This window comes from Camarhynchus parvulus, chromosome Z (genome assembly GCF_901933205.1).
Source record: "Camarhynchus parvulus chromosome Z, STF_HiC, whole genome shotgun sequence".
Taxonomy (NCBI): Eukaryota; Metazoa; Chordata; class Aves; order Passeriformes; family Thraupidae; genus Camarhynchus; species Camarhynchus parvulus.
Window position 1 is genome coordinate 51,677,350 of NC_044601.1, and position 18,091 is coordinate 51,695,440.

At 38.9% G+C, this 18,091-nt stretch overlaps 1 protein-coding gene across 2 annotated transcripts in view; it reads left to right on the forward strand.

The window, feature by feature from the left end:
* Positions 1-18,091, forward strand: part of PDE4D (phosphodiesterase 4D) — a 348,935-nt gene that overhangs the window by 304,339 nt on the left and 26,505 nt on the right. For both annotated transcript variants that reach the window (XM_030968142.1, XM_030968143.1), the window contains exon 6: positions 1,573-1,685. In XM_030968142.1, the coding sequence (XP_030824002.1) occupies positions 1,573-1,685 (113 nt within the window). The remainder of the gene's footprint in view (positions 1-1,572; positions 1,686-18,091) is intronic.

Consider the following 18,091-nt stretch of genomic DNA (forward strand, 5'->3'; position numbering starts at 1 on the left):
AGAGTTTACAATTTTATGGGAAGGGTTTTTGTTGAGTGTTGGTTAATGTGTTTACTGAAGTGGCAAACACTGCAAAATTTTCACTAAATGGTTCTGCCAATTAATCTCAATTCTAACTGTGTTACTATTTTTCAGATGATAGTGAATTTTATTCAAAATTGTAGAGTGTTTTTGCAATAGCCACAAGTATGTGAAGTTTAAAAGTTGTGAGGGAACTTGATGTTTCTAAGCATGTGCTCAGAAACATAAAAAGATACAGGTCTAGCATCCAGGATGTTGTACAGTAATGCACTGAGCTATTTGGCAGTAGTCCATTCTGGGATATTTTATTTGAAAAGGAGTTTTAATTAATTTCTTTTCCTGATTTTTTGCTTGTCTGACATTTTGAAAATAATGTTAATTTGATGTGAAAAAATTAAGAGAGATGTTATAGATGTGAAACAAGTCAAGGGAGATGTTATAGATGTCCATAACAGCCCATCGAAGAAACATTTCTCTGCCTTGGAGGAATGTTTGCATGTAGCTAATCTAGATGCGTCCACGCTACCAGTTTCAAAACTTGATGTTTCAGATACACAGCTTGCAAGATGAGATACCTGGGCTAAAACTCACTCAGCTCTGAGTTCAATGTGGAGAAGCATTCTTGCCTTCAGATCTACATTAAAATAAAAATTAGCCAGGCTTAGGTGAGGCTTGCACTCTTTATATAGGATTATTTTTCTAAAATTATTTGCATCCTGACATATTTTCTGTTGTTGGGGAGTTATTGAAGAAGGATATGTCTTCCTGTCTGTAACTGAAACTTCTGCAAGACAGTTAGTTCAAATTGAATATTTAGCAATTTTGGTAAAATCATGGTCATTTCCCATATTGTATTCCTATGTCCAGTTCCAAAACCTTTTCGTCGGTTCTTTTGTTCATACAGCTAACATGCAATACTTTGTGCCTGCTCTAGCACACACATACACAGACATACACACACACAGACTCTGGATTAGAAAAATACGACTGCAGTTATTTGAGCACTCCTTTGACAGCTGGCTCTTCGGCGGGCCGGCGTTGTTCGGAGCACTCACATGTGCTCTTACACCTTCCCGCCCGCTTCTATAAAGGTTACCCGGCTAATTTCTGATGGTGCCGCGGTCGGTAGGTAGGAGAAGGACGGGGAGGACGGCTCTGCGCTCCTGCCGGCAGGGACTGGGTGGCTGTGGGTGCCTGGGCAGCCGCGCCCCGCACTCTGCGCGCCGTCCCTGCCCCGCCGCGGGGCCGGGGCGCGGAGCGGAGCCGGAGCCGGAGCCTCCCTCAGGGGGCGGCGCTGCGGACGGCAGCGGCCCCGGGCGGGCGGCGAGCCGAGGCCAGGGGCGAGCCCCGCAGGACCAAAGTTCCTTGTCCGCGCCGCCCCGGCGTCTCCTCAGAGCGCGGCCCAGCGGAGGGGCAGCGCCGCTGCCCGCAGAATGAGGGAGCAGCGCCCGTGTCCGGGCTCCGGGCGGCGCAGGATGGGCGCGCTGGCGCTCCCCGTGAGCCCTGTGAGACGCTTGCGAACTGAGCGCGCCTTTCCCTGTCTTTTCGCAGAGGAGGCCTACCAAAAACTGGCTAGCGAGACCATGGAGGAGCTGGACTGGTGCCTGGACCAGCTGGAGACCCTGCAGACCAGGCACTCCGTCAGCGAAATGGCCTCGAACAAGGTAGGAGCCCACGGGCTCGGCCCCGCCGCCCCGCTCCCCCCGGAGCGCGGGCCGGGGTCGCGGCAGCCGGGGCTGCGCTGGGTCGGGGGCGGCCGGAGGGGCCAGGGCGCTGGAGCGGCCCCGGGCGGAGAAACTTGACGTGGGCAAGCACTGTCCAAACGTAGGTTTGGGAGCGGGAGCGGGAGCAGGTTCTGTTGTGGTTTTATGCACCAATTCTATTAAATTTCAGTGCAAGTTGTGAAAGTGATGCAGGTCTTGTAAAGCTAAACAGTTTTCTTGCGTGCGTCAGTTTAAAAACAAAAAGAGATTGTTCAGGGCTGCTGGCAATTATCTCTTCAGTTGCTCCTTCTTTTCACAGAACCCCATACAGAATTAGGGATCTTTCCTAGAAACAGTGTAGAAAGTAGCATGAAAGGTGATAAAGATAGTTCCTGAGCCCAGAGGAGCTGTATGGTGGATTCTACTTGTAAACAATGATGATGACAGCTCTCATAATGCTATTTGTTATGAAAGAACATGCTCTCAACCAAAGTGCTATCACAATAGGCACCTACATCCAGAGGTGTGCTTCTGCCACAGAGTGCGCACTTCCTTCGCATCCTGGAAGCTGAGGACTTGCATTAGCTGGGAACTCTGTGATGGGATCTGCTATGGTCTGTATGTGCTTTGGTTTTGCATTTTGAAATTGACTTTCCGTATCTTTCATCCATAAGTAAAATTTCTTTCCTGATTTTGATTTGTAAGAAATATGCAGGTACATTTCTGGAGTTAGTTTTTTTAAAGGTGAATTAATAAATGTGCTGTATTACTTCAAAATTTATTTTTATATTTTTGATCAACAGAGTACTTGAACAACAACATATACAATTAGAGATTATAAGAAAGCTTTAATTACGCAGGAAAGTTTTGCTACCGTTATGTCTGCAAAGGCAGCTGATGATATTTTAGCATCTTTTAACCATTTCAGTTGTAGTTAATATTTTAAGTTGGAAGATAGTTTTGACTCAGATTATGCTTTCTTAATACTCTACTGTCTTGCTTTGACTGCTCTTACCAAGTATCTGCTCTTTGTTATTGACTGTTTTTAAGTTCCTGTTGAAGTGTGCCTGCATGTCAGCTATGAAGTATCTGTACACTTGTGCAGTTTAATCCCACAATGTAATATTCCCTGTGCTTTTCTTGGCTTTACAGACGCTTAGCACCAATTTGATCTCTGTTTTAAGTTTCCTGCCTAGCATTTCGCTATTCTCAGAACTGCATTTTCAGTTTTTATTGCAGCTGAAAGATCTTGTCACTCAGTACCTATTGTGTATGCATCTGTAAGCTACAAAGTCAAGAGTTTCCAAGGCTGTTTCAGCACTGTTTAACCCTGAGACTTTGTTTCCAAAGGGAGTGAGATCAGACTGACACAGGCAACCTGGTCTTTTCTTGCTAACGAGTTTGAACACCTGTCAATTTCCTGCCTCGTGATGTTTGTATAACCATTCTTTCACAAAATGCTGCGTTTTCTTCAAGTATTTATTTCTTAACTCCCTATAATAGATAAGATATGCAGTGTCTTTGATTAACAGTGAGGGTAAGCTGTTTCTAGAATGACGTAAAATTAATTGGAAATCAAAGTTTTTTAGGGTTTGCCAAGTATATTCAGATTTTTACAAAAAGAAGACATTTTAAAAATAAAATTTGACATCTGATTTGCATTGATAGGTAGAGTCAGAGGTGCTGCTGAGTTTGATACTGTGTTTTGTTTGTACTTCTTTGGATAAGTAGGTATTTTCACTCTCTTTTTGGAAATCTAACTCCTTGTATACAGATTGGTGTCATCTTTCAGTGTTCATTTGGGAGGTTTTTGTTTTGGTTGATAAGATAATTTTTAAAAAAACCCCAAAGAACAGATAAAAACACCAAAAAATCCAAACCAAAAGCAACAACAAAGTGTAAATCTGTGCCACTAACAAGCATGTGAACAATCTTGAATGTAAACCAGCAAGCCTGTACCATAGTGTGAGAATAATTAATGCAGGAGGATTTTCATTTTGGGGTACAGCAGGTTATTCTGAAGAATAATTTCAATTCTTATTACTGAAACATACCCAGCATTTATACAATACCTCCTATTGTAATATAACTGCAAACTTTGACCTCTCAGTGAGGCATATAGATAAATTATACTATTTTACCTTAGTGAGAAACTGAAGAAGAAAAGCTTTACTCAAGGCTGAGAACATAGGCTTCAGTACAGAAGTGAACATGCAAAAGTACTTTGCTCTCTATCTGAAGAGTAAGTCCTGTAAAACCAGATGAGAAAGTCAGGAAAAGGAATGTTGGTGGTACAGAAGAACATAGTTTCTCACAGTGTTTCTCTCTTTCCTTTTGTCTGACTCTCTCAAAGAACCAACCCACAAGACTGACTGATTTTTGGTGGGGTGTTTTTTCCCCCTGGACTTTCCCTTACTTATTTCTCTCCCCTTTATTTTATATGGAACAGCCTTTTCATCAGTATTAGTTTTCTTTATTTGTGTGAACAAATGCAAGACATTAGGAGCGGTGTAAGAATTGAACTCTGCACTAGGTAAGAACTTCTGCCCATTGTGGAAAGACTGCCACAGTAGAGGAAAAAAAACCACACGGGTGGGAGCAGTATTTCATGTCCTGAATGCTTGGAGTAATACAGGGAGTAAGTCTTAACTCCAGACCCCTTCTGTGCAGTGAGTTGACAGTCTGAACTTTTGGCTTCATCTGTTTGGAATCCCTTTACTGTTGTAATTCTTGCGTAGGACTAGCATTAGCATATCCCAATCCAGGGATATTTGTTTTGTTTACATGCCCCTCATGCTCAATTAGCAGTAGCCTATGACGTGCCAGCTCACGGCTTTGGATGACAGAAAGTGGAGTGACGCAGATATGTAAGAAGATCCTTCTTCTCCCTACTTAAAACTGATTAAAGCAGTAGTGACAGGGTGCTATCCACAACCTCTGGATGTGCCCCGGTATGTTATGGGACTAAGTGTTACCCAAAAACTTTGAAAGCAGGCTGTAGGTCTGTTCTGTAGGAAGCCTGCTGTGATGCTTGGCTGCCTACATTACATCACTATGACTGAAATATCCAGATGATTTCCCATTTCCCAGCCATCCTCATGATACAAAGATTTCCAAATATTTGCAGCCATTGCATGTGAAGTAACTGATGGATAGATCTCTGGTGCACCCACAGGCGCAGTTTGTAAATCAGTGTCATTTTGAAAGGACATAGTATGTAGTTGTATGGTCACTTGTCATTGTGTTGTTATGAATCTTACAGTACCTGGTGTTTACCTACATTGCTAGCTTCTGAAATGGGGTACTAGCAAGAGAAAACCAGCTTTTTAAAAGTGCAAGAAGTTTGTCATCTTTGTTGTCCTCTAGAAACCCTTTAAGGTTTTAAAAGGCTCCAAAGCAGACATATAAGAAGCACCTTAAATTTAGAAAATTTACTAAAATGTCTTTCATTTGAGAATTGTCTGGTTTTCTGTATCATGTAATCTTAATATTGCCTGATGTTAGTGGACTGTAGTATTGTTGTGTTTTTCTGAGTAATGCTTTCTTGAACAGATAAAATACAATTTTAGGAAATAGTTTACAAATCTGGGTCATTAGAGATAGGATCCCAAGGCATAGTTAGATGTCATTATTTAACTGTTCAGATTTCCACATATCCCAACCCATATCACTTTTTGTTAAACTGAATTGTGAGTAATATCTCCTGAAAAATGTGGGGTTTTGGACTAACTTTTTGATTGTGATGTCTAGCTTTAGATACAGCTGCACTTTGATGCACATATAAAGCAAATGATATTTTAAAGTTTCCAAGTTGCAGAGTGATGATTTTTTGATTTTTTCTTTTTAATATTTTCTTTTTTTTTTTAATGAGTAGCATCTTGGGGTTTTTTCCTGCTAAATAAAATTAAAGCAATATTTAATAGAATTTAATTTCTCTGAGAGAAGAACTGTTTTCTTCCAGTGTGTAGTTTACCACTACCTAGTTTATGTATCTGAGAGTTATTCTGTGATAGACAATACACAAATTAAAAATTCCAGTAATAAAGGCAAAGCAATTCTTCTCTGTTAGACAGCATTATTTGTAGATTAGTCAAACATGGAGGAGTATGTATAATCAAACTTGTTTGCAAAAGTGTATTTTCACTTCTGTAATGATGATTTTGGAAACATCTCTTGTTGGGTGCTTTATGTGCCTAAGAATCTGAACTTAGACATGGGAAAAGTTCAAACTGAGTCGTTTTTGTTTCAGCTTTATCTCTCCTGCAGATGATGTTTTTTTTCAGGATTTGCTAATAACTGGTAAACAGCAAGAGTTTAGAAGATGTCAGTCATAGAGCACTTCTTTTCCACTACAAGTGCAAATGAATACCCTTGTCAAGGAATCTTTTTTAGGTATTAGAGCTGAGAAAATTTTGATTTCATTTTGTTGGTCCACGTCAACTACAAATCTACTTTTAAAGTATAGACTTCCTTATAATTGTCCAAGTTGTATACCAGTATGTGCAAATGCTTACAGATTAGATTAGAACTTATTTACAGACAGTTACTAGTGCTATTCACTTTTTAAAAAAATTTGAGATTTTTTTTTGTAATTTGAAAATACCCAAAGTATCAGTTTTATCAACCAGCTAATGTCCAAAGCGTACCCTAATGTAACACAGGACTTATATTTATAGTCCTGAACTTATCACCTACTATGTACATTGAAACCATAATCTTAATGATACTTTATTTTTAAAAAATTTCTTACCTGTAAATATTTAATGTAAACCAAAATGATACCTGAAGGCAACTTGAAATCTATTCAGTTACTTTTTTTTTTGTAACATTTCCTCCTCTGCTACTTTGAGCTGGTTTGTAATCACATTTTCTTAGTGCTAAAAAGTATTTTTCCTTTCATCTTTTCAGCACTAAAAAGCTCACACAGGTAATGGGTGGCTGACTAACATAATATCTGGGGAAAGAGTGAGGCTAAATTTATTACTTAGGTGAAATAATAGACCATGTATAAACCCTAAAATGCTTCAGACAGAGGTGCTGTGTGTCCTTCGCTGTGTTTTCCCAGGAAAGCCCTGCTGCCAGCATTCCAGCATGACCCTTGCTGGGATGAAAAAAGCAGGGCCAGAGCCCCTTGGCAGCTCTTACACAAAAGCCCCCACTGAATGGAGAAGCATTATTGTGTTACCCCAGGCTGACAGAAGTTCTCTGAGTTTACCCAGGCTCAGAATAAATGGAGCTGATGACAGACTGACTTCTGATTTAGTCCGTCCATCTGTGTCTTGTTCTGTGAAAAAGCTTAAGTTCTGCGGTAGCCAGTACTTTTGTATGGTCCTAGGTAGGCTGTGTCCAGAACTAATCATCGTGACTGAGTCTTTTGTTAACAGGCTAGATTTTACCACTGTCTTTTTTCTGTTCTTGCTTCCAGCTTTGGGGTTAGGTTCATGGCACAGTGAGGAGCTTGTCTTCAAAAATTACCTTTTGTATGTAAAAGCATAATTTTTCCAAATGTGGAAGCCCAGCTGGAGTAAAATTGTCTCCTCTGTCACAGCCACTGGTTAAATTGACCTGTTTCCAGTTAAGGGACAGGATAATGTGTCATATCCACTTAAGAGGATTTAAACATTGGTCATTCGCTTGGGTTAGCTACTGCATATAAAAAGTAGGTGCTGGAAACATAGCACTAGAAAACAAATATGTTGTTTTCATGAGTGAATATGGGGTTTCTTATGTGACAGTCCTCTTATATAATGTCTGGCAATGCCACTGCATTTGGCTGGCTGACATTATGGTTTAATTGGGTCTTAAATTCTCAGATCTCTCTAAGAAAATCGGAGGATTTGATTAGCTCTTTAGAGTGCTGCTTGTGATTAAGATTGTGATTAAAGGGTAGCTGTTAGCCAGAAACTGCTTGTTCAATGCTGTGTCAGGAAAGGTTTTATTCATTTAAGATTTCAGTTTGTACAGTGACAAAGTAAAGGTATACTGATAAGTGGCAAGTCTCAATTTTAGTTAATGCACACTTGTGTGGCTTCCCCAATTTTGTTGTACTTTATAGCAAAAGCAAAGGGCAAGAGTATTGTGGAGGTAAGAAAGGACTAGTTTTCTAGGAAAACTGCTTGCTTTCCATTCACTGAAGCCAAACTGAATGAATTTTAAGACCTCTGGGCTTGAGTGCAGTTCCCTGTACACAACTTGCTCTCATGCAAGACTTCTCATGCTTCTGGAGAGCAGCAGGCTTGCTCTGGGGTAACTGCAGTGATGAGTGAGGTGTACATATATGTATACATAAAAAAATAAAAGGAGACAGCACTTTCCTTGCTGTACTGTACAGGGATGTGCTGCAGAAAGATAAAGGGTGAAACTTGCCTTCCTGCAGGTGCTTTGCACCAGCCACTCTTTATCATTTATGGACACCTCCGTCTTCTCAGAAACAAGTGGATGGAGTAGTGGTGCCACTTCAGCTGTGTCTGAGTCTCTTTAGAAGTTCTGCTGCCTCCATAGGGGTTGTGGTGTTGCTGACAAATGAGAAAAATCATGAAGCATAGTTTTTCTGTTAGGATAGTGAAGTAAGTGTGGTGAGTGAGGCTCAAGGCAACTGAGCTGTAAGCAGCCCTTACTCCTTGTGTGGGTACATAATGGCAATCTCTGGCTTCCTCAGGCCATGATAAGCAGGCAGTTGTGATTTCAAAATATCTTAAATCTGTGCTAGGGTCAGCCTCTTCCATGTTTTTTGGGACTATTCCCCAAAAAATTACCCAGCACAGGCTATCCAGGTCTGCACCAGTGGAAAGGATCCTGGAGTTCATACACATAACAGTTGTTAGAAAGAACACTGGTATTTTAAGGCTCAAAAACAAAATAGGAACTCACAGATTCAGTTTGTGTGTTAAATTTTAGAGGAAAAATATGTTTTTGCATCTCTCATTCACTGCTTTTTGAAAGGTCCTGGGTGTAAGAGATGTGTAAAAGAGACATTATGCCTTTCAGAGGGTTGCTATTATTTAACACTTTGCAGCTTTTTAGCTGCTTCTAAGATTGCAGAGCTTCTTGGTCCCTAATAACTTGATAATTTTTTCCATAAATATAAACAAATGGTCCATGCCAACATACAAACAGACCTTTTTCTGTAGCCTCTTTAATTATAGGAAATACCACAGTATGCAAGATTCTTTCCTTTAGCATAATGGGACAGAAAAACAGACAAAATGTTGCAGAGTAAATAACTAAGGTGTAATTTGGGAAAACTACATTATTTTCAACCACCAGAATAACAGATTTTAAAATTACGAAATTTTTCCAGGAATTGAAGTATTTAGTTAAGATGCAGACATCACTGTGGCTTTTTTTTTTTTTTTTGGCATTTACAAAAAATATTTTTTTCCAAAAACTCTTATTTGGAAAGGTTTTTCATGGGTATGCATATTTAATAACTTCCTTCTTAGTAATAAGGTGGTATTCATGACAACAGAAAGGTATAAGAAGTTTCTAAATTCTTGTGGCTCCTTGTGACAGTATTTAGAGCCAAGAATGCTGTCACTGTATTCCTGGTAGGGTGCTGCTTTAGTCAGGGTTAGACTGTAACATATGAAAAATTTAGGAAAGCAGTGGCCATCAGGGCTTTTTTTCTAAATCAATTTTGTGTTTCTAATAAGAGGCAGCTTCTACTATTATATGAAGTTTTTGTACAACAAATGTGATATTTGCTGAAATGTCACTTCTGACTTTGTCTCATAAAGACACTGTACTAAGAAATTGTTCTCCTGTTTCAGTTATGTTTGTAGGGGTTTTGGTGTCATCTGCTACAACTTTACATGTTTAGGAGACTCACCACAGGATTAAGTATATTGTAGATTGATATTTCCCCTCTGTGTTTGTTTGTTTGTTTGTTTTTTAATAAAGCTTATTTCAGTAGAAATTGATCCCAGTTAACTCACAACCAGTCCCCATGTGAGCTGCAAAACTGAATCTAGGCAAGCTAAGGCATGATGGAAAGTGATGCTACTCATCCTGCCTTGAAACCTTGTGAGCAGGGCAGTGGTCAGCACCTGCCTCTTGAGCTTGTTCACCTCTGAGCTGGTCAGAGTTGAACCTGCCCTGTGACTGCTCTGTTATGAGCCTGGTGGGCACTATGTGCTGCCATGGGGGGCTGATGCTTCATCTTGGTCAACAACCGAGGGGGACACTGCTGTGCTAGGGCAAGTTCAAGTTCTGCCTGTTGTTCTCTCTGTTTGCCTGCTCCACATGTTGAAAAGGAGCTGCACAGACAGCAGCAACAGCTCCAGTCTCCAGCAGTGGAGCAGCACTGAATCAAGCTAATGTGTCAGGCCTGATTACAAGATTCTCTATAAATAAAATTTAAACAGCTTGCTGCTTTTATTAAGTTGTAGCCCACTAATATATGGCTAATGAAAATGAGCTGGTTGAATGCTTATATAAGATCCTACAGCAAGACAATTACATCAACTAAACCTTCCACTCAGAATTGCTGCTGCTTTATGCAAAATGAAGTCAATGTTAATTTTATTCTGGAATAAACAGCCAAGTCTTACAGGAAATACGTATGGTTAACTTCAACCTCCTAACCATTCCACTACGTCAGTCATATTACCCAGATATGTAAGTCCAGGAGTATTTTTTGATGCATGTAAAGATGTGCGGTTCTTAATTGAATTTGTTTACGATTTAGAGGACGTTAATATATTTAAACCAGGCTATCTGATTTGTGTTCAAGGCTGACAGTACAGCCTTAATGCAATAGTTTTATCCAGGGTTACAGACAACCTCACACTGCCAGCTGAGATGCTAATATTTTCATAAACATGATTTTTGTAATCCAGGAGCAATTGTTACAACAGAGAAGTCTTTTTCTAATGACCAAGAGTAAAATAAATAGCAATAAAGATGCTTTAGTTACCATTAAATCAAATTCTAAGAGGACTCCAAACTGGGTAGGTAGAATTTTATAATAAATAAAATATTGTTCTTTAGTTCTATACCAATATCCGTCAATAGATTCAGAACCCTTGCACCAGTTGGTGCTTAAAAAGTTATTTTAGTTGCAGGGACTAGATATGAAGCTATTTTTTCCTACTCTCTCTCAGTGTAATGATTTATACTAAGCATTGTAAAATATAAATGGAAGGATTATTTTATGTAGAAACAGTGACTTTTTATAATATATTGTCTCCTCCTTTGGTGCTTCAAAGGGTCATCAATATGAAGAGCAGTTTTTAATAAGTGAGGATGTGATTCGTGTACTTGCTGACACAAGGAAGCAGTTGATTGTTTTCAGAGCTGATCAGAACAAAGAAGGGATAAACATCCTAGGTTTCCTTTAGTTTGTGCTCTTCAGCAGTATTTCTACAAACTATTTCTACCGTCCCTGGTACATGGAAAAAGTAGTTCAACTCTAATGAGTAGAAGGCACAGTAGAGCTTAGAGTAAGAAAAAAAGAAATAGCAGGATAGTGCTCTTTCACTAATAGAGTAGAAAACAGTCTATGTAACAAAAACAAATAAAAAGCAGGCTGCTGGATTGACACTGTGGACCTCAGCATCTTCAAGTATGTTTTAATGAAAAATTGCCAAGACAGACTAGAAAAGAGCCTTTTTTTACAAGTGTAATAATGTTTTGAGTAGTTCATGTGTTTGCTAAATTTTATTGGTACCATGATAAGTAATGACAAATATAAGGAACATTTGAATTTGTATTTTTAATGATTTGATGACTTTAAAATAATAAATAAATAAAATTGCTCTTTGCCTCTGCTCATGATTATGTAGGTGTGCTGCTGCTGGCTTTACATGTGGTTGATGTTATTGAGTATGTGAGCAAAAGTGTGATTCTTGGCTACTGTTGGTAAGCTTTGTGGCCACAATAGTGGTATTGGTGAATTTGTTACCTCCTGTACAGTGAGGACACCCTGATACCTTAAAAATGATGCATGGGTAGTGTGAGAGTCTCCAACACTTTAGTTTTGGCTGTGCTTTCTCCATGCACAAAGGGACTTTCTCTACAACTACACATGAAACAATGTTTTCAGTTTGGTAGCTGAAATGAATGAATAAAATAATTATATTTGAAGGTTAATCATGAGCATGTTTGTAAGGATGTTTCTTTACTGAGCTCTCATTATTTGAATTAAACTGTTCACTTCTTTGAGGTTCAATAGCAGCATCTCAGAACCAGGGGGACCAACAGATACTTGAGACCTTACAAAATGCAGTGCTTATTTTGCTTTCTAAACCTGTAGTTATTGGGAATTCTTCCCTCTTAGCCTTAGCTCCTGTTCAGCTTCTGCTGCCACGGAGAACTGGAGCTTAAAAGTACTTCTGCAGCCTGATCCAGATGCATTTTTTGCCTGAGATGTAACGCGTGTCGAAGCAGACCTTGTGTTTGGTGTTGCAGGGAGAGTGCTCTGATTGCTCTGCATTTCTGCCCTCTGCTGCTTGCTGGGCAGAGGGTGCCGCGTCCTGCTGCTCCTGCTGCTGCTGCTGCTGCTGCTGCTGCTGTGAATATTCGCCCTGCTGATCCAGGCACCAGGATAGGAACCACCTGGGCCTGTCCTAAGAAAACAGGTCCGGGGAAAAAGTGCAAGCCTGACCTATGCTGTGGCCAAAGCAACAAGCGGAGATGAGGGTGTCATTTTGTAGTAAATGTAGGTGTGGTGTCTCAGCAAGAAGCCAGAAAGTGTCCTTGATGCCTTTGCAAAACTATTCTGTGTATATGCCTCAGAGTCTTTCTGTTATACACTGCTTGCAGGAAAACAGCTTTAAAAAACAAAACAAAACAAAATTAAATGTGTAAGAATGCCTTTAAATTACTTATTTTTTTGCTTGCAATGGAAGTTTCAGGTGGAGAACTTAGAAGCATGTTTAGTCCTAGAGGTCTTAATGTGATGAATATCTGTTTGGCTACATAAACTTGAAAGCCCAATACCCATATTTCTCAGTAAAATGACTGTATTTTCTTGTACTCTAATCATGGGCAAAGTTTTGTGTGCCTGAATATTGGACCCAGGTAAGATTGCATTTTGAAATTTGGTAGTTTCCCCCCGCCTTTCTTACCATCAGTAAAAACTGATGTGCCTCTTCTAGCTGGCATGGAGTTTCTGCAGCTCTTTTTGGTTGTTGCTGAAAAGGTTTCAGGATGAAGAAGTTTTTGATACTTTTGATACTTTTGGTAGTCAGATACTTTTGGCATTTCTAGCACAGCTTTCTGTACATACATCTATTTTAAAAATGCAGCAGATAAATTTTAAATACAAGATGATAAAGTGCTGTAAAAATTTGTGCAAAAACAAATATTGGCATGTGGAAGCTAAAACAATTTTTTTTTTATGGTTAGGAATATACATCTGTAATTTGATCTTTTTTCCCAGGCCTGTGAAAGATAGATAGGTTATAGGAATGATAATACAAAATAAAACTGTGCTGTTGGGATAAAATAAATCTGCAGGAAGAAAAATAGTTTGATAACTATGTTGTGGTGTTTTGTCTTTTCAGCTAGATACTATTCCTGTGCTCATGTGTCTTTTAGATGGTATAGATGTGGTGTAAATAAAAACATGCTGATGTACGTAGGCAGTTTTGCTTTGTTCTTGAAATTGTTATCAGAGCTTGAAAAATGTCCCCATTGTAGAAAACTAAAGCTGCCTTACTGTTTAGAGGCAGAATGAGAGGACAGATGCTGAGTTTTAAATCTTATTACAGCCTGTCATTTCAATAGTGTGGCTAAGTAGGAAACCCTGCCTTAATTACTCTTGAGGGAAGAGTTATATAGGTTTTTTGTTTTCTTTCTTTGTTTCCTTCTACTGTGTTTTGGATATTGTGAAATAGCATGCTGTACACAAATGTTTGTGTTCTCCAACATCTCTTTTCACCCCCACATCCTGCCCAGCAGTGATGTCCCACCTTTTGGTGTTGCACATAATTTTGTTGAATGGTGAGAGTCACACTGACCTGTACTCTGTCTGGTGATTGTTGCTGATGGACTCATAGCAGCGCTGGAAGGGATAAGATCCATTTTGACTTGTACTTCTTCTACCAGACTACCAGGGGTCTTTGAGAAGTCTGTTTTCAGACTTGGACAAAACGTACTGTTTTTCTTCATAGTCCTTTTTCTCTCATAAAATTTTCTAATCAAGACCTGGGACTTAACTGGTATTAGGAAGTTATGCAAATATTTTAATGCGAGGTGACTAAGAGAGTGGTGCACTAGACACTAGCCAAGGCAAATACTCATTTTCGTCAGGAAAAGTATGTGTTGTGCTTACACTGGATTGGGTAATATTGGGAATTCTCACCACCTAATGCTCAGAGAAAACAGTCTAAAAATGAGAAATGTTTTGTTTTTAAAAGCTAGGATTATGATTTTTATATGTGTAGCAGTAGATTAAGAAGTAATTAACAATATAGGCATATCTTGTGAAGTGAGTATGAAAATTAATTTAAATATTCACTGAAGTTATCAAATATTGCATCTCATTTTGAATGGAATTTGCCTTAGATGAGACATAAGCTCCTGGCTAACTTTATAGCCCTGCATGGATGAAGTGCATTTATTTCATGTTTCAGGTTGTTTTCTCTGGTTTGGAGATTGAATATGAGATGGCATTGTACAGGAATGGGCAGGACTGATGTACCAGGACATCACTCCTGTTGTCTGGGACGTTTGAACACTTTGTGTGAATTCAACTAGCTGCAGCTAGTGAGAGTCTTGCCATTTATTTCCTCAGGCTGGGAATGGAGCCCAAACCTGGTTTTATTTGTCATTGTTGTCACTTTGATAAAGAACTGATAGAATCAGCTGATACACAGGAGCTTCTTTGGAAGACTGGAGAAAGCTTATTTAGACACAGACTGTGAGCATTTTTAACGTTTCCATCCTTGTCAGGGCAAAACTGGGCTTCTGCATGTGTGCCCATGTAATTGGATAGGCTAATGTCTTTCTGCATCTGCCAAGGTCTTTCCAGTGTTTCGTGTGCTGCTCAGAGCTTTTTGAGCTGCTCCAAATATTGTATGTAAATGGGCAAAAAAGCAGACAAAGTTTCCCAGGCTGATTTTTTTTTTAACAAATGAAAATGTGAGCCAAAGATGATGATGCCATATCTATTTAGCCCTTATTGTTTTTGTGTGATTTTAAGATGTTTTTCAAATTAGGGATGATTTTTATAGAGACATAAGAGTATCTGTCTAAGAGGACTGAAATATGAAAAATGCATTGATTCCTGTTAAAATACCTAATAATAATGAAAGATTAATAGAAAATCTTTTTCTTAAATAATGTCTGTGAATTTTGTATCCATATTGCAATTCCATCAGAGAATATAGCTCAATCTAATGTTGTATTTCCCTTAGTGGAACCTAATCAGTTTTCAGTACGCGACATTACTTTCATGTTTTTTAATCTACTTTTCACTTCAAATTTTGTATGAATGATGAGATTCATTAGTTTAGTGTTCAGAAAAGAATCGTTTATGGGTTGTCATTGGTTAAACAGAGGTTTAATTTTAAATTAGGTTTTCTTTAAGTGTTTTCTGTGCTATGTAAGTTCATAAGTGAATTTATTATCAAAGCTAAAGTATATTAGTTTGTTATGAATGTACTTTTAATGATTGTTAAGTACAAAATATTAACTGATTATAAACCATTCATAAAAGCAGTGTTAGCAAAAGGGGATTATTACTGTATGGTGTTACAGTACATAGTGGAAACTGCTAAATACAAGCCACATTTGAGTAAATGAAAAAAAATATTGATTTAACTATCAAACTGTTTACTTGGAAATATGGATTTATTGTCAAACTGAGGTTTCTCAGGAGCAGCACTAATTCTTGTAGAAAAATTAGCATAAAAGTATTTTCTACATTTGAACAGTCAGTCATGAATAATATTAAAATATTGAAAAACAACTCCTGGAGTTGTTTTTGGTGTTTGCCTCTCACCTAAAATCCATTTCTACAATGTTAATGAGAAATGCATATATTTATACTCAAATGTGTGACTTGAGATAGTCATAGTGCTTGCTTTGGTGTTAGATTAGTTTCACAAAAAGAACAGAAATTCATGCAGGTAAGAGGACTCCTACAAAATTTCTACTGTTGTGATAACTGTGTTGGAGACTAATAGATGTAGGGGTGGTGTGAGTTGTAGCTCTCTTAGCTAAATCCTGGTGCAAAAATGGCTGTATTTGGAAGGGCTTCTGGCTGTAGCCTGTGGACAGAGCTGATGAGGTTTGAGCCTTGTAGCACAAGAATGGTTCTGGGTTAATACCTCTGTCTTAGAACAACCTACACTGTGGAGTAGGAAGGAGCAAAATGCTGTTGGGATGGAGTGATGCAGGTCTGCATTCATGGAAGAACCTCAAAAGGGGACATGGTGATGTGGGACAGTGAGGAGTGTTCACTGCCAGGCGTGGACGCGTCGCTTGCCCTTATCAGCGCTTGGCCAGTGTCTCCCAGCATGGCCTGGTTTGAAGCTGCTAAGCCCTGGCTGCGTGTGAGCTCATCCGTGGCTGATGAACTGAGCACCAGGCCATGGAGCCAAGCTGGTCCACATGATGGGAATGCAGCAGCACCCAGCATGCACTGTCAGCACCGTGAGAGAGGCAGGGACCCTAAAGGTGCTGGGTTTCTGTGTGCAGCATGAGGGGCAAATCATGGTATCTATAGGCAAGGAGTAAGGAAACATACCACAAGCTGCCTCATGCAAATGCCTCATGAGACTTCTTGTAAGAGGGATTTAAATCACAGAGGTAATAAGCATGCTGTTCAGGAAACGACAGAGCTGCCTTTGGCCTGGTTTTGTTATCATTTCTCCATCTCTCTCATGTGGAGCCATAAACCCAACCTCACAGTATGCCTGAATGTGGGACTGGAAACCACTTGGGTTTTGTGATTGCTTGCTTAATTTGACCTAGAGGCATTCAGGTGAAATGCTCTCTTACACAGAAAAACAAGCAAGAAATTTTGTTTTGTTTCCCTATATGCATGAGACAGGGGTGTAATGTATGAGGCAAGTTGTTTCTCTTGTTCCAGATAAATAGATGTTCATTATTTTGTGAAGCTCTGTAGGTGTGGAGCATATTTCTACATCTAAATAAATAATAGAATGAAAGGTATGAAGGACACATTGAAATGAGTATTATCACTTCTTCCTTGAAAGAACAATGATGCTATCACATGCAACTTAATAAGAAATACAACAGCCATGGTTTAATAAGAACTGGAGTGTGAACCAGCAAAATTGCATGAAACAACTTGCAGTTTACTTTCAAAATGTTGGTATCTACAGTGTGTGATTTGTGGGCATTTGCTAAGGCATGTTTATCAGAGCTGTATTGAGCTTGTTGCAGTGTTAGTAATCACTTCATATTCCACAAATCTCTGGTTTTGTCTGTGGAATCTTTTTTTTTTTCTTTAACAGCTGTACAAAGATGGATGACAAACTAATTTCTTTTAGCATGAAATTACAACCATTCAGCAGTATTTCTGATGAACTGTTAAAGTTTGACTTTGGCAAGGTCTGCAGTAGGAACACATCATTAAAATAAGAATGCCATGTTACAGGAGAAGTAAGATTAATCCAGCAATACCTGTAAAAAACTGAGGTTTGTTCTTACATAGCAAACTAGCTTCATGTATGAGATAGGAATCCTGGTAAAGCTTAGTTTGTACTGGTATAGCTGTATCAGTCTTAGGATAAGTGTGCCATTGTAGCTCTCTGAATTAATTATTACACCTCTTTGCACTTTTCCTACATATAGCTATCTGCAAAAATGTGTAATGTGGGTATAAACTTCTTTCATGGCTATGCTATGGTAAATACTTACAGGGTGCTTATTTACTTGCAGGGCACATCTACATAAAAAAGTAGAAATAAGGTTTTCATACAATTCTGCATTTTTAGGGTCATTGATATGTCAGTTGCCAATATTCGGTCAGAGCAATAACCACCTGAACTATTTGTTACTGCTTTCTGTCTCCGCAAACCGGCTGTCATAACTGCAGCTGTTGTCATACCCTGGTCGACCTTTCTCTGATCTAAATTAGCTTTTAACAGTAGCTTCTCTGTAATTTACCTAGTTTTGATAGGATCATATTCAGCAGAAAATAAATACATAGCACGATATTGTCAAAATATTAAGAGTTGAAATTAAACTCCATATAGCGTGGGGTGTTTATTAGAGACTATTACATACGTATGTGCTCTGTCATTATGTGGAAAACTTTCAAGAAAATGATTAGTATATACTGTGTCTTAAAGGATTGACAGTGGTCCCCAAAACAAGAGTTGAAATAGGTGTTGTTTCTGTTGCCTGTGCAATTGCTCACGAGTGTCTATTGAAAATACTGCAGCTGTAGAGAA